At 38.6% G+C, this 17364-nt stretch overlaps 1 protein-coding gene across 6 annotated transcripts in view; it reads left to right on the forward strand.

Moving 5' to 3' along the window:
- Positions 1-12224, forward strand: part of LOC124105048 (toll-like receptor 13) — a 28425-nt gene extending 16201 nt beyond the window's left edge. For 3 of the 6 annotated variants that reach the window (XM_046462131.2, XM_046462132.2, XM_046462136.2), the window contains 2 exons: positions 811-868; positions 6409-12224. In XM_046462131.2, the coding sequence (XP_046318087.1) occupies positions 6509-9361 (2853 nt within the window). In that variant the 5' untranslated portion in view covers positions 811-868; positions 6409-6508 and the 3' untranslated portion in view covers positions 9362-12224. The remainder of the gene's footprint in view (positions 1-810; positions 869-6408) is intronic. The other 3 variants (XM_046462134.2, XM_046462135.2, XM_046462137.2) reach the window with 1 other exon arrangement.
- The last annotated feature ends 5140 nt before the right edge of the window (positions 12225-17364 follow it).

Genomic DNA, 17364 nt, shown 5'->3' on the forward strand with positions numbered 1-17364 from the left:
TCAGTTGTAGAGTGCTTGCCTAGCATGCACAAGGCCCTGGGTTCAATCCTCAGCACCACATAAAAATAAATAAATTAAATAAAGGTTAAAAAAAAAACTAACAGAAAGAATAGCCCTATTTTGAAAACTAATAAGACTGTAGAAATCTTGCTACACTTACCATCACCAAAAATTCTAGTATCCTTACTATACCAAATTAGAAAATAGGATAGGGAATAAGATAACCTTCAAAATAACAAGATTAAATTTTGTTTGCAGGAAAGAACCTAAAGCACAAAATTTTACAGAGTTTATTTTAACTTTCTTTAAAAGCTTAAAGGGGATTTTGACTAAGTGGAAATATACTGTGTCCATGTTTGGGGTGATTTGCCAATACACCCCACATTGATTTGCAAATTCAGGACAATCTCAAACCAAATTCCAGCAGGACTTTGGAGAAGGGTTGATAGACTAACATTTATAACTGGATTTTTTTCGTGAATAAGTAATCATTTTGAAAATTAACTTGAGAAATCAAGCAGACTCCCTATGATATTGGAGGCCCTCTGCAATTGAGAGCAGCTTCCTCATGCTGCGTGGAGACAGAAGGACTGACCTTCCCCTGACCTGACAGCAAAGAAACAGAGTGGAGATTGGTCCCTGCCCAGGCCTGTCCAGCCCAGGCTTGACCAAATCTACACAGGACTTTTGTTTCTATGAATTGTAACTGCTTCTGTGGGACCAGCGGGAGATGCAATCCAGCTGCTTCTCTCTGATTTGATCAACCTGCAACATATTCCTTCTTCCATTTTTTGCCTATTTCTTATGCAGGTGAGCAGCTGAATCCAGCAAGTGAAGATCCAGGCATGGTGGCTGGGCTAGGCCAAAGGTAACAGAAAGAAGAGCAAAGGGAATAATTTACCCTATTAGATATTAAGGCATACTTTAAAACCACAGTAATAAAATGGCCTGGTACTCTTGTAGGAAATGATTAGCAAACAAAGGAACTAAAAACAAAGCTCGGAAATACATTCTAGCTTATGGTAATTGGATACATACTAAAGATGTCCTCAAAGCTTTGGAAAGGCATCACATTGTTTTTCTAGTTTGTAATGAGCTAGTTCACCAACTGGAAAATATAGCTGTATTATATTATAATAATTCTAAAACACAGCTGGATTATAATAATTATGTTATTACATAATATAATAAATGAAATTTAGACAGTTTAGACATGAGGAGGCAAAGCTAAATGTACTGTCTCTAATGTACTCTTAACAGGCTTAACACCCCTCCCCCCGGTTTTTTTTTCTTTTGGTGGTACTAGGGATTGAATCCAGGGGCACTATATCACTGAACTACATCTCCTGTGGAGCTTTCAGGGGACACCTCGCATCCAAATCATAACTGATAGCATTAGAGGTTGTGGACAGTATTGTAAGACTATATATTTATATTATATTATATTATAATATAAAAGAAACAAAAAGAAAATATAAGAATTTGAAAAATAACCACATATTTACAGATAATATAATTATTTTATCAGATAAAACCTAACAGGATTTTGTTATTTTGAGACAGGATCTCTAACTTGCTGAGGCTGGCCTTGAACTCACAGTTCTCCTGCTTTAGCCTCTTGAGTAGCTGGGATTACAAAAGTAATTACACCTGGTCAGCAAAATGTTTTAAATAGGAATTGAAAAGCTGAATAATCAAGACCAAAAAGACATGGCTTTGCCATATTATAATTAAAATGTTGTGGTTAATGAAGGGGTTGATAAACAATTTTAAGTGATAGGAGACAGAAGATATTTAAATCAGTAAAACCAATAAAGGATTAATATCTAGAATATACAAGAATGCCCACAAGTCATCAGGAAAAGAAACTCAATAGAAAAATTGAGAATGGATATATGTAAGCAGGTTACTGAAAGAAAAATCCAAAAGGCCATCAAATAAATGGAAAGATTCTGAAAATCACAAATATTCAGATATCATATCACAGAACCTTACTGGGTAGACTGTCTTATCTCTAATTATATTATCTCCCTGTTTCCCCCTTTCCCTCTGCTCCCAATATTTCTTATATTTTCTCCTTTCTCTTCCTGTTTCCCCATTCCTTCGTTGGTTCAGCATAGGTAAACTTGTCTTCATGGATCACCAGATCACAATCATGTTTCCTTCTCCTTTCTTTTTGTATTGTTATTTTATCCCCTTCCCCATTTTTTGAAATAAACATAGTCCATTTATTTATTTACTTTAATGTATTTTTCTAGTTGTAGATGGACACAATACCTTTATTGTTTATTTATTTACATGTAGTGCTGAGGATGGAAACCAGTGCCTCACATGTGCTAGAGAAGCGCTCTACCACTGAGCCACAGTCCCAGTCCCCCTTCCCCATTTTATTTTCTCTCAAAGTTCAAAATAGTGCTTAGTTCTTCAAGGAAAGAAAATGGAAAGGAAAGGAGGGGAAGGAAAGGCAGAAGAAAAACATCTGGAAAAAAGTTTGATAGGCCAAATTTTGGAAAACTCATGTTTTCCAGTTACATTGTAGAAGAGGGAGGGAGAACTGAAAAGAAAAGGGAGAAGAAGAAGGGGGAAATGATATATTTAAGTAATATCAATAAAAGACAATGTTCGAGGGGCTGGAATTGTGGCTCAGCGGTAGAGCGCTCGCCTAGCATGGGCGGGATCTGGGTTCAATTCTCGGCACCACATAAAAATAAAGGCATTGTGTTGTGTCCATCTACAAAAAAAGATTCATTCTCTCTCTCTCTCTCTCTCTCTCTCTCTCTCTCTCTAAAAAAGACAATGTTCAATTCATTCTACTATCATTCTTATCCCCATACCCCTTTTCTCCCTTTACTCCCCTCTGCCTAGTCCAAAATATCTCTATTCTTCCCTAGCCCCTCCTTCTTATTGGGAATTAGCATCCACACATCAGAGAAAACATTTGGCCTTTGGTTTTGGGGGATTGGCTTATTTCACTTAGCATGATATTCTCTAGCTCCATCCATTTACTGGCAAAAGGCATAATTTCATTCTTCTTTAAGGCCGAGTAATATTCCATTGTGTATATATACCACATTTTCTTTATCTGTTCATCTGTGGAAGGGTATCTAGGTTGGTTCCATAGTTTGGCTATTGTGAATTGAGCTGCTATAAACATTGATGTGGCTGAGTCACTGTAGTATGCTGATTTTAAGTCCTTTGAGTATTAACCGAGGAGTGGGATAGCTGGGTCAAATTGAGATTCCGTTTTAAGTTTTCTGAGGAATCTCCATACTGCCTTCCATAGTGGTTGCACCAATTTGCAGTCCCACCATCAATGTATTAGTGTACCTTTTTCCCAACATCCTTGTCAACATTTATTGTTACTACTATTTCCATTCTAACTAGAGTGAGATGAAATCAGAGTAGTTTGGCTACTATCAAAAGGGCTAATGTAATAAGCACTGACAAAGATGCAGCTATTCTGGAAAACAATATGGAAGTTCCTAAAAATAAAAATTAAAAATTGAGGGCTGGGATTGTGGTTCAGCAGTAGACCGCTTGTCTAGAATGTGCAAGGCCCTGGGTTCGATCTCAGCACCATATAAATTAATAAATTAATAAATGAAGGTACTGTGCCCAACCACAACTTACAATATAAAATATTAAAAAAAATGAACTACCACTGTTCTGGATCCAGCATTTCCACTACTGTGAATATGTCCAAAGGAAAGGAAACCAGTATGTCAATAAAATCTCTGTAGCCCTATGCTCACTGCAATATTATTCACAATGCCAAGAAAAGGAGACCGGCTAACTGTTCATCAGCCATCAAATGGATAAAAAATATGTGGTGCATATATACAATGGAATAATATTTAATCATAAAAAAGAATGAAATCCTGTTATTAGCAGCAACATGGATAGAAACAGTTATCATTGTTAAGTGAAATAAGTCAAGCACAGGTATATACTACATGATCTCACTCACATGAGGAATGGAAAAAAATTGATCTCATAGAAGTTGAAAGTAGAACGGTGGTTACTGGAAGCTGAGGAAAGCAGGAGAGGGGAGGGATGGGGAAGGTTCATTAATGGGTACTTAGTTACAGTCAGGAGTAAGGTGTTGAGGTGTGCCATTGCATACTAGGAAACCATAGATAATAATAATGTACCATACATTTTAAAAGGCTAGAAAAAAAGGAGCTTGAAAGCTTTTACCATAGGAACTGATAAAAATGTGAGGGGAGGGCTGTGGTTGTGGCTCAGCAGTAGAGCGCTCGCCTAGCAGGTGCGAGGCCCTGAGTTCGATCCTGAGCACCACATAAAAATACATAAATAAACATATTGTATCCAACTACAACTAAATATTACACAATATTCATATGTCAAATCCTCATGGCACTGTAATGTTTATTTGCAGGAATCTGAGTGCCTATAACATGATACTATAATGTTTGATATATGTATACATGGATGTGTATACTTTTATGTTTTATGTGTTGGCTAAAAAATGAATTAAAAAAAGACAAAAAAGACAATTTTATCATTTTAATACTATTAGAATTGCCAATATTATAAAAGTGTATAATACCAAGTTGTTGATGTTGCTTCTCTCGTGGACTACTCTTGTGAGTTTTAATATTACAGACTTCAGGAAGTAGTTTACTTTTAAAAACTTTTAAAAGTCACTTTTTGTCATTCCATTCAAAGAAACACTGCTGTGATCATAAATGAACTAATCCAAGAAATTCCCATTTTTTTGTGGGGAAACCAGATTACAACTCTCTCTTTCTAACTCTATTATACACAAAGTTGTCTGTCTCTCTATTAGACTCTCTCTCTCTCTCTCTCTATATATATATATATATATATATATATGTGTGTGTGTGTGTGTGTGTGTGTATATATGTGTGTGTGTGTGTAAATGTATATATATATATATATATATATATATATATATATATACACACACACATATGTATATACTGTTCTATATATGGTCAACAAAGGGGTTCATAAATGATTTCATATATATATATAATATGATATTTTTTGTGATTCCTAGAATTACAATCAATGTTAGAAAATATATTACATATTTTTGTGTGCATATAAAATTACATGTGAATGGAAAACAATTCCTCTCCTTTTTCTGGAGTTGCTGGTGCTCTTGAGGCAAGGGCTAGAATCCACAAAAGATGGTGTGCTGGTGTCTGTCTTGAGTTAATGAGAAAAGAATACCTTTTTTTGTGGGACTAAGGATTAAACCCAGAGGAGCTCTATCTTTGAGCTACATTCCCAGCCCTGTTTTTGTTTTATTTTGAGACAGGGCTTTGCTGAGTTGCTGAGGTTGGCTTTGAACTCGGAATCCTCCTGCCTCAGCCTCCTGAGTTGCTGGGATTAAGGTGTGAGCCATCATGACCAGCAAGAATAACCTTTTAGTGAGCTTTGGAGTGTACTAGACACAAACTACATATTTTGACTTGTTAAATCATCACAACATTATGAGGGAGTAGGTGTTATCATCTCATTGTATGGATAAGGAAACATGGGTGGAGAGGTTCAATAATTTGTGAAAGGACATAGGATTGGAGCCTAGGTCTGTATGAGCGATGCTATTTTCACTACATCACAAGTGACTGGGAACAGGTTGAAATTGGAGGCAAGGCTGGAGAAACCTTGGGCAGCACACATCAGAATGTAGAGTGACCAAACTAAGTATTGTAACATTTTTTTGTTTACTATCAATGTCACATACTGTACCAATAGCAGGTATAATTGCCTGAGAACTGTAAATGCAAATTGTAATAAATCAGTCCTTTAAATCAAGGACTCCTATATTTGTTCATGTTAAGGTAAGAAGTGACCTATACATCATTTTTTTGTCCCTATCATGGATGTTTATTTTCTAACTTGACTGAGATCCACAGACCCTACTCCATCTCCAATACATCTCCAGTGGTACAATTTCAGGTATCAACCCAAACAGCAATAGAAATATTTTATTGTGCAGGGATGCAAGGAGGGTTCAGGAAATTCTTTTTTAAAAAAAATTTTTTTAGTTATAGATGGATACAATACCTTTATTTTATTTATTTTTATTTTTATGCAGTGCTGGGGATCGAACCCAGTGCCTCGCAAATGCTAGGCAAGCATTCTACCACTGAGCCACAACCCAGGCCCCATGGAAATTCTTTAATTGCCTAAATTAAATTAAATATGCAATTGCTTCTTTGCCTCCACGTGCTGACAATTTTGACTGTAGGAGAACAGTAGTCTTTACTGATACACAAAGAATGCTTGGGAAATGATTTTTGAAGTTCATTTTGGGACAGAGCTTTTTAGATTCCTTGAAGCAACTATGAAATATTTATTAGGAGATAGAAATTTAAACTAAAATATCTCTCTCTCCCTTTTTTTTTTTTGTAGTAAAGTCAAAATGGAAAGACCATTCCTTCAAAAACCAGCAGCACAAATGTAAAGGGATTATTTTTTCCTATATGTAACTCTGAGGCCTGGGGCCAACAGAATGAGCTCAGAGAGCCTCCTCCCTTCTCAACAGCTTAGGCTCATTTTCATTGGACTTTGTCTACTGTCTTTGGTAGAGACATATGGGTTCCGCAAATGCACACAGTATGAATTAAACATTCGCCACGTGTTCTGCATTCGGAAGGAGATCACCAACTTGACAGATGCCATTGGTGACATCCCTAGATACACTACTCACCTCAATCTGACACAAAACCAAATTCAGGTCCTTCCTCCCCATAGCTTTGCTAATTTGTCTGCCCTGGTGGACTTGCGCCTGGAATGGAATTTAATTTGGAAGATTGATAAGGGTGCCTTTAAGGAACTTGGAAACCTGACCTTTCTGAATTTAGTAGAAAATAAGATTGAAAGTGTGAACAACTCCTTTGAGGGCCTGTCCAACTTGGAGACTTTGCTCCTGAGCCATAATTTTATTACTTATATTCACAAAACTGCCTTTGTACCTCTTGTCAAATTGAAACATTTAAGCCTGTCTCGAAACCGTATCACCAATTTTTCCAATGTTCTTGAAGCAGTCCAGCATCTTCCATGCCTGGAATACCTTGACCTTACTAATAACAGTATCATATCCTTGGACCATAACCCAAGGTCATTGGTCTCCCTGACCCATCTCAGCCTTCAGGGAAACAAACTAAAGGAATTAAATTTCTCTGCTTTGTCACTGCCTAATCTGACCACTCTGGATGTCTCTCAGAATAGACACCAAGTCATCCAGAATGTGGATCTGGAAACTCTACCCCAACTGAGGAGCTTGAATCTGAGTGGAACACTGGTGAAACTGGAGATGCTTCTAGCCAAGTACCTGAAGAATCTAAGAGAAATGGACATCACTAAGCTGGACCTTAGAGGTGGTCACTTAAACTTGAATACAGTATGTTGCCTCCTGAAAAACTTACCCACACTAGAAGCATTAGTTTTTCAGAAAAATGCCATGGATGCAGGGGACATAAAGCATCTTGCCAATTGCACCAGGCTTTTGTCCCTTGACCTGAGCCAAAACAGTGATCTGGTTCATCTCAATGACAATGAATTTGTTGCTATGCCCAGCCTCCAAAGTCTGCATCTTAACAAGTGCCAGCTTTCCTTCGTCAGCAACAAGACTTGGAGTTCCCTCCAGAATTTGACAGCCCTATATCTGAGCCATAACAAGTTTAAAAGCTTTCCGGATTTTGCATTTTCACCCCTGAAAGGCCTACAATCTCTGTTTCTCTCTAAAAACCCCATCACAGAACTCAATCATATGGCCTTCCATGGGCTAGATTTGTTGAAGGAGCTCAACTTAGCTGAGTGCTGGATAGTAATGATTGACAGTTCATCCTTTGTTCACTTTACAAATTTAGAGAGCTTAGATCTTAGACTTAACAATATTCATACTCTGAAGCAGAGAACCTTTCAATTTATGAAAAAGCTCAAAGTTCTGATTCTTTCCAGGAACCGCCTAGAAGTTATAGAGGAGAATGCATTTTTTGGTCTCACTCACCTATATTATCTTGATCTGGCATACAATAGCTTGTCAGGTTTTCATTTAAAACTTTTCTTGGGCCTTGAAAATTTAGAAGTGTTGAATCTCAGTTATAATAGGATTACATATGAAACCACTAGGACCTTGCAATTTCCTCCATTCAAGAACCTCAAGTCTTTGAAACAACTCAGCCTTGAAGGACAAAATCATGGGATTCAGGTTGTTCCAACCAACTTCTTCCAAGGGCTGAATTGCTTGCAGGAACTATTCCTAGGAAAAAATTCCATGATATTCCTGGATCACCTCCAATTTGACCCCCTGGTTAATCTCACAAAATTGGATATCTCCGGAACAAAAGCTGGGGACCGAAGTCTCTATTTAAATACTTCCTTATTCCAAAAACTCAAAAGACTAAAGATGTTGCGCCTTGAAAACAACAACATGGAGTCACTGACTCCTGGCATGTTCTCTGGCTTAGAAAGCCTTCAGGTCTTCTCTTTAAGATTCAACAATCTGAAAGTCATTAATCAAAGTCATTTGGAGAATCTGAAGTCTTTGATGTACTTTGATCTCTATGGGAACAAACTTCAGTGCAACTGTGACAATATGTGGTTCAAAAACTGGTCAATAAACACAGCAGTTGTCCATATCCCCTATCTCTGGAGCTACCCCTGTCATCAGCCAGATACCCAGAGTTTGTTGATAGATTTTGATGATGCCATGTGTAATTTTGACCTTGGAAAGATCTACTTCTTCTCTTCCTTCAGCCTGGTCCTCACAACCATGGTCTTCTCTTGGTTCAGTGCCAAGATTATTTCATCTCTATGGTATGGGCTCTACATATTTCGAGCCTGGTACCTAGCTAAATGGCACAGGACAGAGAAGGAATTCATCTATGATGCCTTTGTCTCTTTCACTGCCACTGATGAGCAGTGGGTATATGAAGAGCTTGTTCCAGCCCTAGAAGATGGTGGCCAGCCCAAATTTAAGCTCTGTCTTCACCACCGGGACTTTGAACCAGGTATGGACATCTTTGAAAACATCCAGAATGCCATTGATACCAGCCGGAAGACTTTGTGTGTGGTCAGTAACCACTACCTCCACAGTGAATGGTGTCGGCTTGAAGTACAACTGGCCAGTATCAAGATGTTCTATGAGCATGAGGATGTTATTATCTTGATCTTCTTGGAAGAGATCCCAAACTATAAGTTATCCAGCTACCACCGACTCAGGAAACTTGTGAACAGGCAGACGTTTATTACTTGGCCAGACAATGTTCATGAGAGGCCACTCTTCTGGGCTCGTATTAGAAATGCCTTGGGCAACAGAACTGTGGAGAAAGACAATGCACAGCTAATAGTGGCTGAGTGACTGAAAGTCTTATAACTTCAAATCCAACTGTATAATGTTGCCCAAGATATGTGTAGGGTAAGAGTCTGACTATTCTCCAGGCATAAGGACATGCATGGATTGGTCATGACCATAAGACCAGGACCATTTGAATAATGTTCTTCAGGCAACTGGAAGAGTGAAGGGGACTGCCTGAAGAAGCTTCAGGAACCAGGTCCCACCATTAGGGGATTAGATATCTGGAAGGAACACCTCTATTATCAAGGGGAAGGCTTGAAACACCAGTCACCTGAAATTCTGGGAACCAGGAAGGCTCTGATATATGCTTGATCGTTGCTCAGTTAGTTTCTCCAAACCAGTTTCTGTTTAGATTGAATGGTACTCCTTTTAAGAACCTCTAACAACAGAAACACCATCAACAGGGTTTAGTAAAAGAAAAAAAAAACTAATAAAACAAAAAGCAAAACATTAAAAACAACAAAAATGTAAAAACAACAACAGCAGGAAAGTCAAGTTTGTGTCATATTCCCCTTTAGGGCGTAAGACTCCAGATGCCAGCTTTTCCTCTAAGTCAGATTGTAAGAGCTAGGAGAATCCCAGTTTGGATCTGTGTATTTACTTAGTGAAAAGGAGGCTTGATGAGGTAGCAGAGCAATGATGCTTGTGGAAATTATTCCCCAGGTGGAGCAAAGCGGCTTCATAGAGCAGCTTTTGTCAGCTATCTTAAGACAGGTGTGTAGATTCCAATGGCTGTGTGTTTCAGGCAATGTCTATTGAAAACAACACTCAGCATAGGATGTCTCTGGAATTAGATAGTCTTGTAGACACAAAATTTTTAACAGAAAAATGCTCCAAACTCCTACAACAAGAGAGACCATAGAAGAACAGTTTATAATTTACAAATTATAGTTAATAATCACATGCCCTTGAGGTTGCCTTTTTTCTGATTTTTTTTTTCTCCAGGAAGGCTTTGTCTTCCTTCTCAAGTTTTCTCCTTATCCTTAAATTCCTGGGGCAGTGAGGGGGGTTGCTGAGGAAAAGGTCCTGAAGGGCAGAATTTTTATTGACTGGGATAGCCAGATGTCTACCTCAATGGGTCCTCACCTGCCCTCTCAGTAACATAAATGACTCTTCTGTATAAAGAGAGGTGGGCATGTTTTGGACAAAATCCAAAGGCATTTGTTTTTGAAATTGTGTGCCATTAGCTGGGGGCTTTTGGGTTAAATACTACATTGCAGCAGGAAAAAAAATTGCCATGGGACATGTAAGAACTATCCCATTTCTGAATTTTATTTAAATCCAATAGTCTGATTTTAAGTCCCTGTTTGGTTAGACTGGGGGAAATTTTTAATATCTATCATTATCAGTTTCTCTCCCCTTTCCTACTAGCCTCTAATATTCTTACATAAAGAAAAAATTTCTCCAATCTTTGTTCCAAATGATTGCCACTTGTGTGTCCAAACTGGATCCCTGACGTCTAAGGGCCTTCTTACTTCTGGGTAATGCTTGGCACTGAAATTGGGCACAATCTTTTTTTTTTTCCCTTAAGTCTGTCACGTTCCTGGGCACGGTGTGGGTCATGGGTGCCAACCACTAAAGGAAACTGCAGACTTCTATTTCTTTTCCTAGTCTTGGGTAATCTTCACTTCTCTGGTTGTTTCAGCCACCTCTCCACTTCCCTTTTAACCTCACAGTTGCCCTCTTCTCTCTCCACCCTGCACATCAGAGAGAAGAGAGGTTGTATTCAAATAATCTCAGCAGGCACAGGGACACATTCCCTTTGACTGGGTGGAAGTATAATTCACTTCCCATTATTACTGATTTTTCTATGGCAGGGAAAACAAAGCATAAACTAATATCTAACATAGCACAACACAACATATCTAATATAATTAGCATACAAAAACTAAGATCACTGAGCAGCATGCTGATTGATGGAAGTCTAGGATTCCTTGAAACTACAGAGTGTGACATGAGGGGCACAATGCCATGAAGAGGGTGTCAGTAAAGGTAAATAATTACTTGAACTGGTTTGTTTTTTGCAAGGATGAGCAATCATGCTGGAACAGAAACTAAATTTTATATGCATGTTTTAGGAAACTGGATGAACTGGATCTTCTGTGCATTCAGGATAGGCTGAATATAGATTGCAGGACCCAGTGTAAGATGTAAATATGGTGACACTTGTTTCAAAACCATTCAGATTTTCAAGATAGAGATGGAAGAGCATTTGACCAAGCACAGAGAACTTCTGAATCTGAGGCCCTGTGTGAGGACACTGGTTACTTGCCCATGAAGTTGCCCTTACTTGTGACTATAAGATGCAGGAATATCAGCTTTGCCTTTCATAACTTAAATCTGCAGATAGGGAACTAGTGGGGAATTCCAAAGGACATATCTATTAATATAGTAAAACTATGATTGCAGCCAGGTGTGGTGGTGCACACCTGTAATTCCAGAGACTTGGGAAGCCAAGGCAGGAGGATTGCAAGTTCAAGGGCAACATCAGTAACTTAGTGAGACCTTGTCTCACAATAAAAATAAAAAGGGTTGGGGATGTAGCTCAGTGGTAAAGTGCCCCTGACTTCCATCGCCAGTACAAAAAATAAAAATAAAACAGTTATGATTGCTTTCTTGAACAAAATGATGTCTCCAGCCTGAACTGATCTAAGAATTGGGATTGTGGTTGATATTAAAAACAAATACTGAGGGAGGAGAGAAGAAAGGGGGAAATATGGGGGAATGATATTGACTAAATTATATTGCTATATATATATGTACAAATGAATCCCACTATTATGTAATAGTGCATCAATAAAACTATGGAAAAAAATTAAAACTTAGGGGGAAAAACAATAATACCATTGCCATCAAGACAAAATGATGACATTGTCATTCTTGTTTTATTCATGGAAGGGATGGGGCTGAAATTCAAAGTATATAAATTATAGAAGGGTTTGAATTATGTCTATTATATGTATCAAATATTTAATGCTGGGTGCAGTGGCACATACCTGTAATCTCATTGACTGGGGAGGCTAAGACAGGAGAATCACAAGTTTGAGGCCAGGCTTAGCAATTTAACAAGGTGCTAAGCAACTTAGTGAGATCCTGTCTCAAAACAAAAAAATAAAAAGGCTGGGGATGTGGCTCAATGGTTAAGCGCCCCTGGGTTCAAACTCCAGTACCACAAAAATTTAAAAAAAAAAAAAACTACTTAGCCAGGATATAGGGAAATTCACTTTATAGATCAAATTACTAGAATTCTAAGAACTTTTTAGATGAAGTCACTGGGGCTCTAACAATATCTGGAAATTATTATATTGTTAATTGATCTATCAAACAACCTGAAATAACAAGAGGTTAATTATAACAGAAAAAGATTAGTAAAGGAAAATTTCCTGCTAGTAAATGTGGAAATATGTTACATCTAATTTTATTAAAAGGAACCAAAATTTTCTACCCTATGAATACTGCAAAAAAAGGAACTTCTTTGTTAGGAACCATTTATTTTGTTATTTATTTTTATGTGGTGCTGAGGATCAAACCCAGTGCCTTACAGGTATGAGGCAAGTGCTCTACCACTGAGCCAGAACCCCAGTCAGAGGAACCATTTATATGTGGCCCACCTAGATGATTTTCAAGCTCATCTTCCAAACCAGAATTTCACTGCCAGTTCTGTATTTGTGGAATTGGGGTAATGAATATACGTATTGAATAAGTTTCCTTGAAACCATGCATTTCCTCTTAATAATAGGATTAGTGATTGGGTTGAAAAGGCAGAGTCAAAATGACTTCTTCCACTTACAGTGTGATCCACACACCCACAGCATCAGTATTATCTGGGTGTTTGTCAGAAATGCAAAACCCTGGGCCTACCTCAGGCCTACTGAACCAGCCTGTTAACAAGTTGATAACAAGTACCCCAGGTGATTCCTATGCACATTAAAATTTGAGAAACACTGAGTTAAGCAATTACATACATCAAGGAAACTCTGGAAAGATTCTCCTATTCTCCAAATTCTACTCCTCTTATGTGACACAGTGATCAAAATGTAATCATTAACTGTCCTTTGGATTACTCTTACAATATCTCTTTAAAGAGTTATGAGGCTGTCTCTCCCTCTTGAGATTACCTCCATTCTCTCTTGAATACATATCTACATTCCTATATAAACTTCTGCCTATGCCTTTCAAAAACAACAAAAAGGAATAGCAGTAATGGATTGGGATGTGCCTCAGTGGTAAAGCAATTGCCTTGCATACACGAAACCCTGGGTTCTATCCCCAGTTCCAATAAAAAAGACAAAGTAACAACAAAGAATAACAGTAATTATAATATAATTTTAAGGATGTGTAGTCTTTTTTTGCTGTTTTCAAAGCATTTTTTAAAATCTTTATTTTGTTTATTCATTTTTATGTGGTGCTGAGGATCAAACCCAGTGCCTCACATGTGCTAGGCAAGCACTCTACCACTGAGCCACATCCTCAGCCCTCAAAGCATTTTTATACCTATGATCTCACTTGATTCCTTTATCATGGGTAACCCACTAATCCAATGTACTCTAATCATCCTACCAATAAGTATGAAGTTAGGTCAATAATGTATTGCTTTATCCCTAAATGTCATTTTAAAAGCCAAGAAATAGGTAGAAATCTGAATAAATTATGAATACAAAATAGACATAAGATGTAATAGTTACAATATAAAATATAGTGAGGATATATTTCTAAAACAATATACAATAGCCACAGAATCTCAGGAGGGGTATCCGGGCATGGTGGTGCGTGCTTGTAATCCCAGTGGCTTGGGAGGCTGAGGCAGGAGGACCATGAGTTCAAAGCCAGCCTCAGCAAAATCAAGGCACTAAGCAACTCAATGAGACCCTGTCTCTAAAAAATACAAAATGGGACTGGGGATGTGGCCAGTGAGGTCAAGTGCCCCGAGTGCAATCCCTGGTACCAAAAAACAAAACAAAACAAAACAACAACAACAAAAAAACATATATATATATATATATATATATATATATATATATATATATATATATATATATATATATATCCCAGAAGGGCTCTTTATCATTGGGTAGGCTTAATTATTATTCTAAAATCATAGGGCTGGGGATGTTGCCTAGCATGTTCAAGTCTCTGTTTGATCCCCAGCACTACAATAACTAAAGTTCATTCTGTTAAAGTAAAAACAGAGTAGAGCCTCTACAAGCTACATTTTGTGTTTATTTAAACTATAAGAAACTTAACTTGAGTGAGCTAGAATTAGCCCAAGAAAATGTGTCTTTAAACTCAGGAAATATAAAAACAATTTTGTAGATGTGTCTAGACATAGATTGCTCTGAAGATTTGTCTGTAAATCAAGAAGATGACATTGACCCAATAATGTCACTTAATGCAGTCATCTTTGTTTTTACTACATTGTGTTTCCAGGAGGAATTTAAGCCTGATATAGGTGGCCTATTGCATCCTGATGCATTTAGAATCTAGTCACAAATGTTAAGCTTTATGTAAGAAGTGAGCAGGAAATGTGATAAAGGTATTGTGAATTATGAAAGCTCTAGTCCTAACAATTTTGTAGTTTTCAAATACAGCTTGAGGAGAATCTTTCCAAATTGAAAAATCATTAAATACAATAACATAAATAGGGATTGGTTATGGTTTGGATGTAAAATGTTCCCTAAAGACCCATAGGCTAAAGGCTTTGTCACCAACTTATTGTGCTATTGGGAGTTGCTTAAACCTTTAGGAAGTAGAGCCTGGTAGAAGGAAGTTAGGTTATTGAGAGCATGCACTTGAAGAGGATATTGAGATCCTAACCCCTTTCCCTCTCTCTCTTTGCTTTTTGATCATCATGAGGTGAGAAGCTTTGATCCAGCATGTCTTCTCCTCCATAATGTTCTGCCCTGCCACAAGCCCAAAGCAATGGGGTGAAAGGACCATGCTCTAAAATCTTTGAAACTGCAAGGCACAATAAAATTTTCTTCCTTTATTTGTGTTACTGAGGATTGCACCCATGCCCTCACAAATGATAGACAAGCACTTCTACCACTGACATACATCCCCCGAACCCCTCTCCTTTCAAATTTTGAGATAGGATCTTGCTAAGTTGCCCATGCTGGCCTTGAACTTGTGATTTTCTTGCTTCAGCATTTCAAGTAGCTGGTATTACAGGCATGCATCACTGTGTCTGGCTTTCCACCTTATAAGTTGGTTATCTCAGGTATTTTTTTTTCAAGTAATGGAAAGCTGACTAACACAGGGTGTTCCCCAAAATGAGAGATGTTAAAAAGCCATTTAAGGAAAAGCTATAACTTGAAACTACCTGAAGATGCCCAAGGCCCAAGATTCTGGTTCAGTAAGCTGAAGGGATGAAAGGAACAAATCTGGAGAGAGAGAGAATATCAAGTAGGATAATGAGTTTCCTTGGTATCCCCTAAGCAGCACTGCCATCTGGTGGTGATTTAATAAATCACATTCTTCTTCCTCCCCGATCCTGTCCTAAGGTGTGGCCTAGCACTCCAGAATATACTGAGAAAGCCAGGTGAAACATTATTAGTTTTTTGTGGCTACCTTAACAAATTACTACAAACATGGAGACTTAAAGCAACAGAAATTTATTATCTTACAGTTCTAAAGACCAGAAGTACAAAATTAAGGTGTTGGCAGGTCTGTGTGGCCTTTGGAGGGTCCAAGGGAGGAACTGTGCCTTGCCTAATCCAGCTTTGGGTGGCTGCTGACATTTCTAAGCTTGTGGCCAGATGACTCCAATCTCTGCCACCATCTTCATATGGCCTTCTTATCTTCTGTGTGTCCAATATTCATCCTTCTCCTCCTTCTCTCTCTCTCTCTCTCTCTCTCTCTCTCTCTCTCTCGTACCAGGGATTGAACTCAAGAACACTTAACCACTGAACCACATTCCCAGACCTTTTTTTCATGCTTTATTTAGAGACAGGGTCTTGCTGAGTTGCTTAGGGCCTCACTAAGTTGCTGAGGCTGGCTTTGAATTTGTGATCCTCCTGCCTCAGCCTCCTGAGCTGCTGGATTTTCTCTTACAAGGACACTAGTTTTGGTGATAATGGAGATAAGAAGGAAAAGAAAAAAATGGGAGAAAGCACTCTCAAGTAAGACAGTGGGTCCTCTCAGAGAGGAGAGCAAAGACTCACTTATTCATGTCCCCATTTTTATTGGGTTAAGAGGGAGAGTGTTAGAAAGTCCTGCCCAAGTATCACCTCTTGGCTCTGATTTGACAGACTACATTAGCTAAAAACCTAAGGGCTACTCTTAGTTATCTTGGCCTTGCTGACAGGTCCCAGTTGGAACTGGTTTCACAGAATTTATGGTTCATGGGCTCCAGTCTTAATCATCTTGTTTACCTAGGTCTGAGAATCTCTTGTCTGTTGCTTGTATAGAGTCTTGCTTAAGATGTTTTAGCAATTAGGCCTTTTTTGAGCAAATGTATCTTTGCCCTTTGGTTCTTACCTTCTGAATTTATCTATCTTCCTTCTGTTGTAAGAGGAGTAGTTTATAGGGCTGAGATCAGGCAAGGGTGCCGCAGTCTGGCTGGGCATAATTCAGGAGGCACTTGTCAAAAGAAGCAAACTTTATTTTTAGAACACACACACCACACCACACAGCTCCTCAGGAAAAACCTTCAGAGCCCAACTGCCACCACCGGCTTCCCACAAGCCTCTCAACCTCCCCCACTCCTCCTGCTCTTGAGGCCGATTGGCTGGGTCGCGTGGGCGGAGCCAAAAAAGTCCCCCAATGAGCAGCTCTGTGGTCTGAAAGGGCAGGGAAACAGCCCAATGAGCATCACCGCAGAGGAGCCAATCAGTTGGCAGCTAGAAGTTTGCTGGGGCCGCTGTGAGCCAATCATCAGCTGGCAGCTGGAAGTTTGCTGGCAGCTGGAGGTTTGCTGGGGCCCCTTTTGGCTGTGGCTCTCAACATCAGGGTCCTGAAATAGCTATTTTATCAGACCTCATGGTGCCACTGAGGCAGGGCTGTTCTTT

Source organism: Marmota monax, unplaced genomic scaffold (genome assembly GCF_021218885.2).
Source record: "Marmota monax isolate L192 unplaced genomic scaffold, Marmota_monax_Labrador192_F-V1.1 WCK01_AAM20220418_F8-fsc00192, whole genome shotgun sequence".
Lineage (NCBI taxonomy): Eukaryota > Metazoa > Chordata > Mammalia > Rodentia > Sciuridae > Marmota > Marmota monax.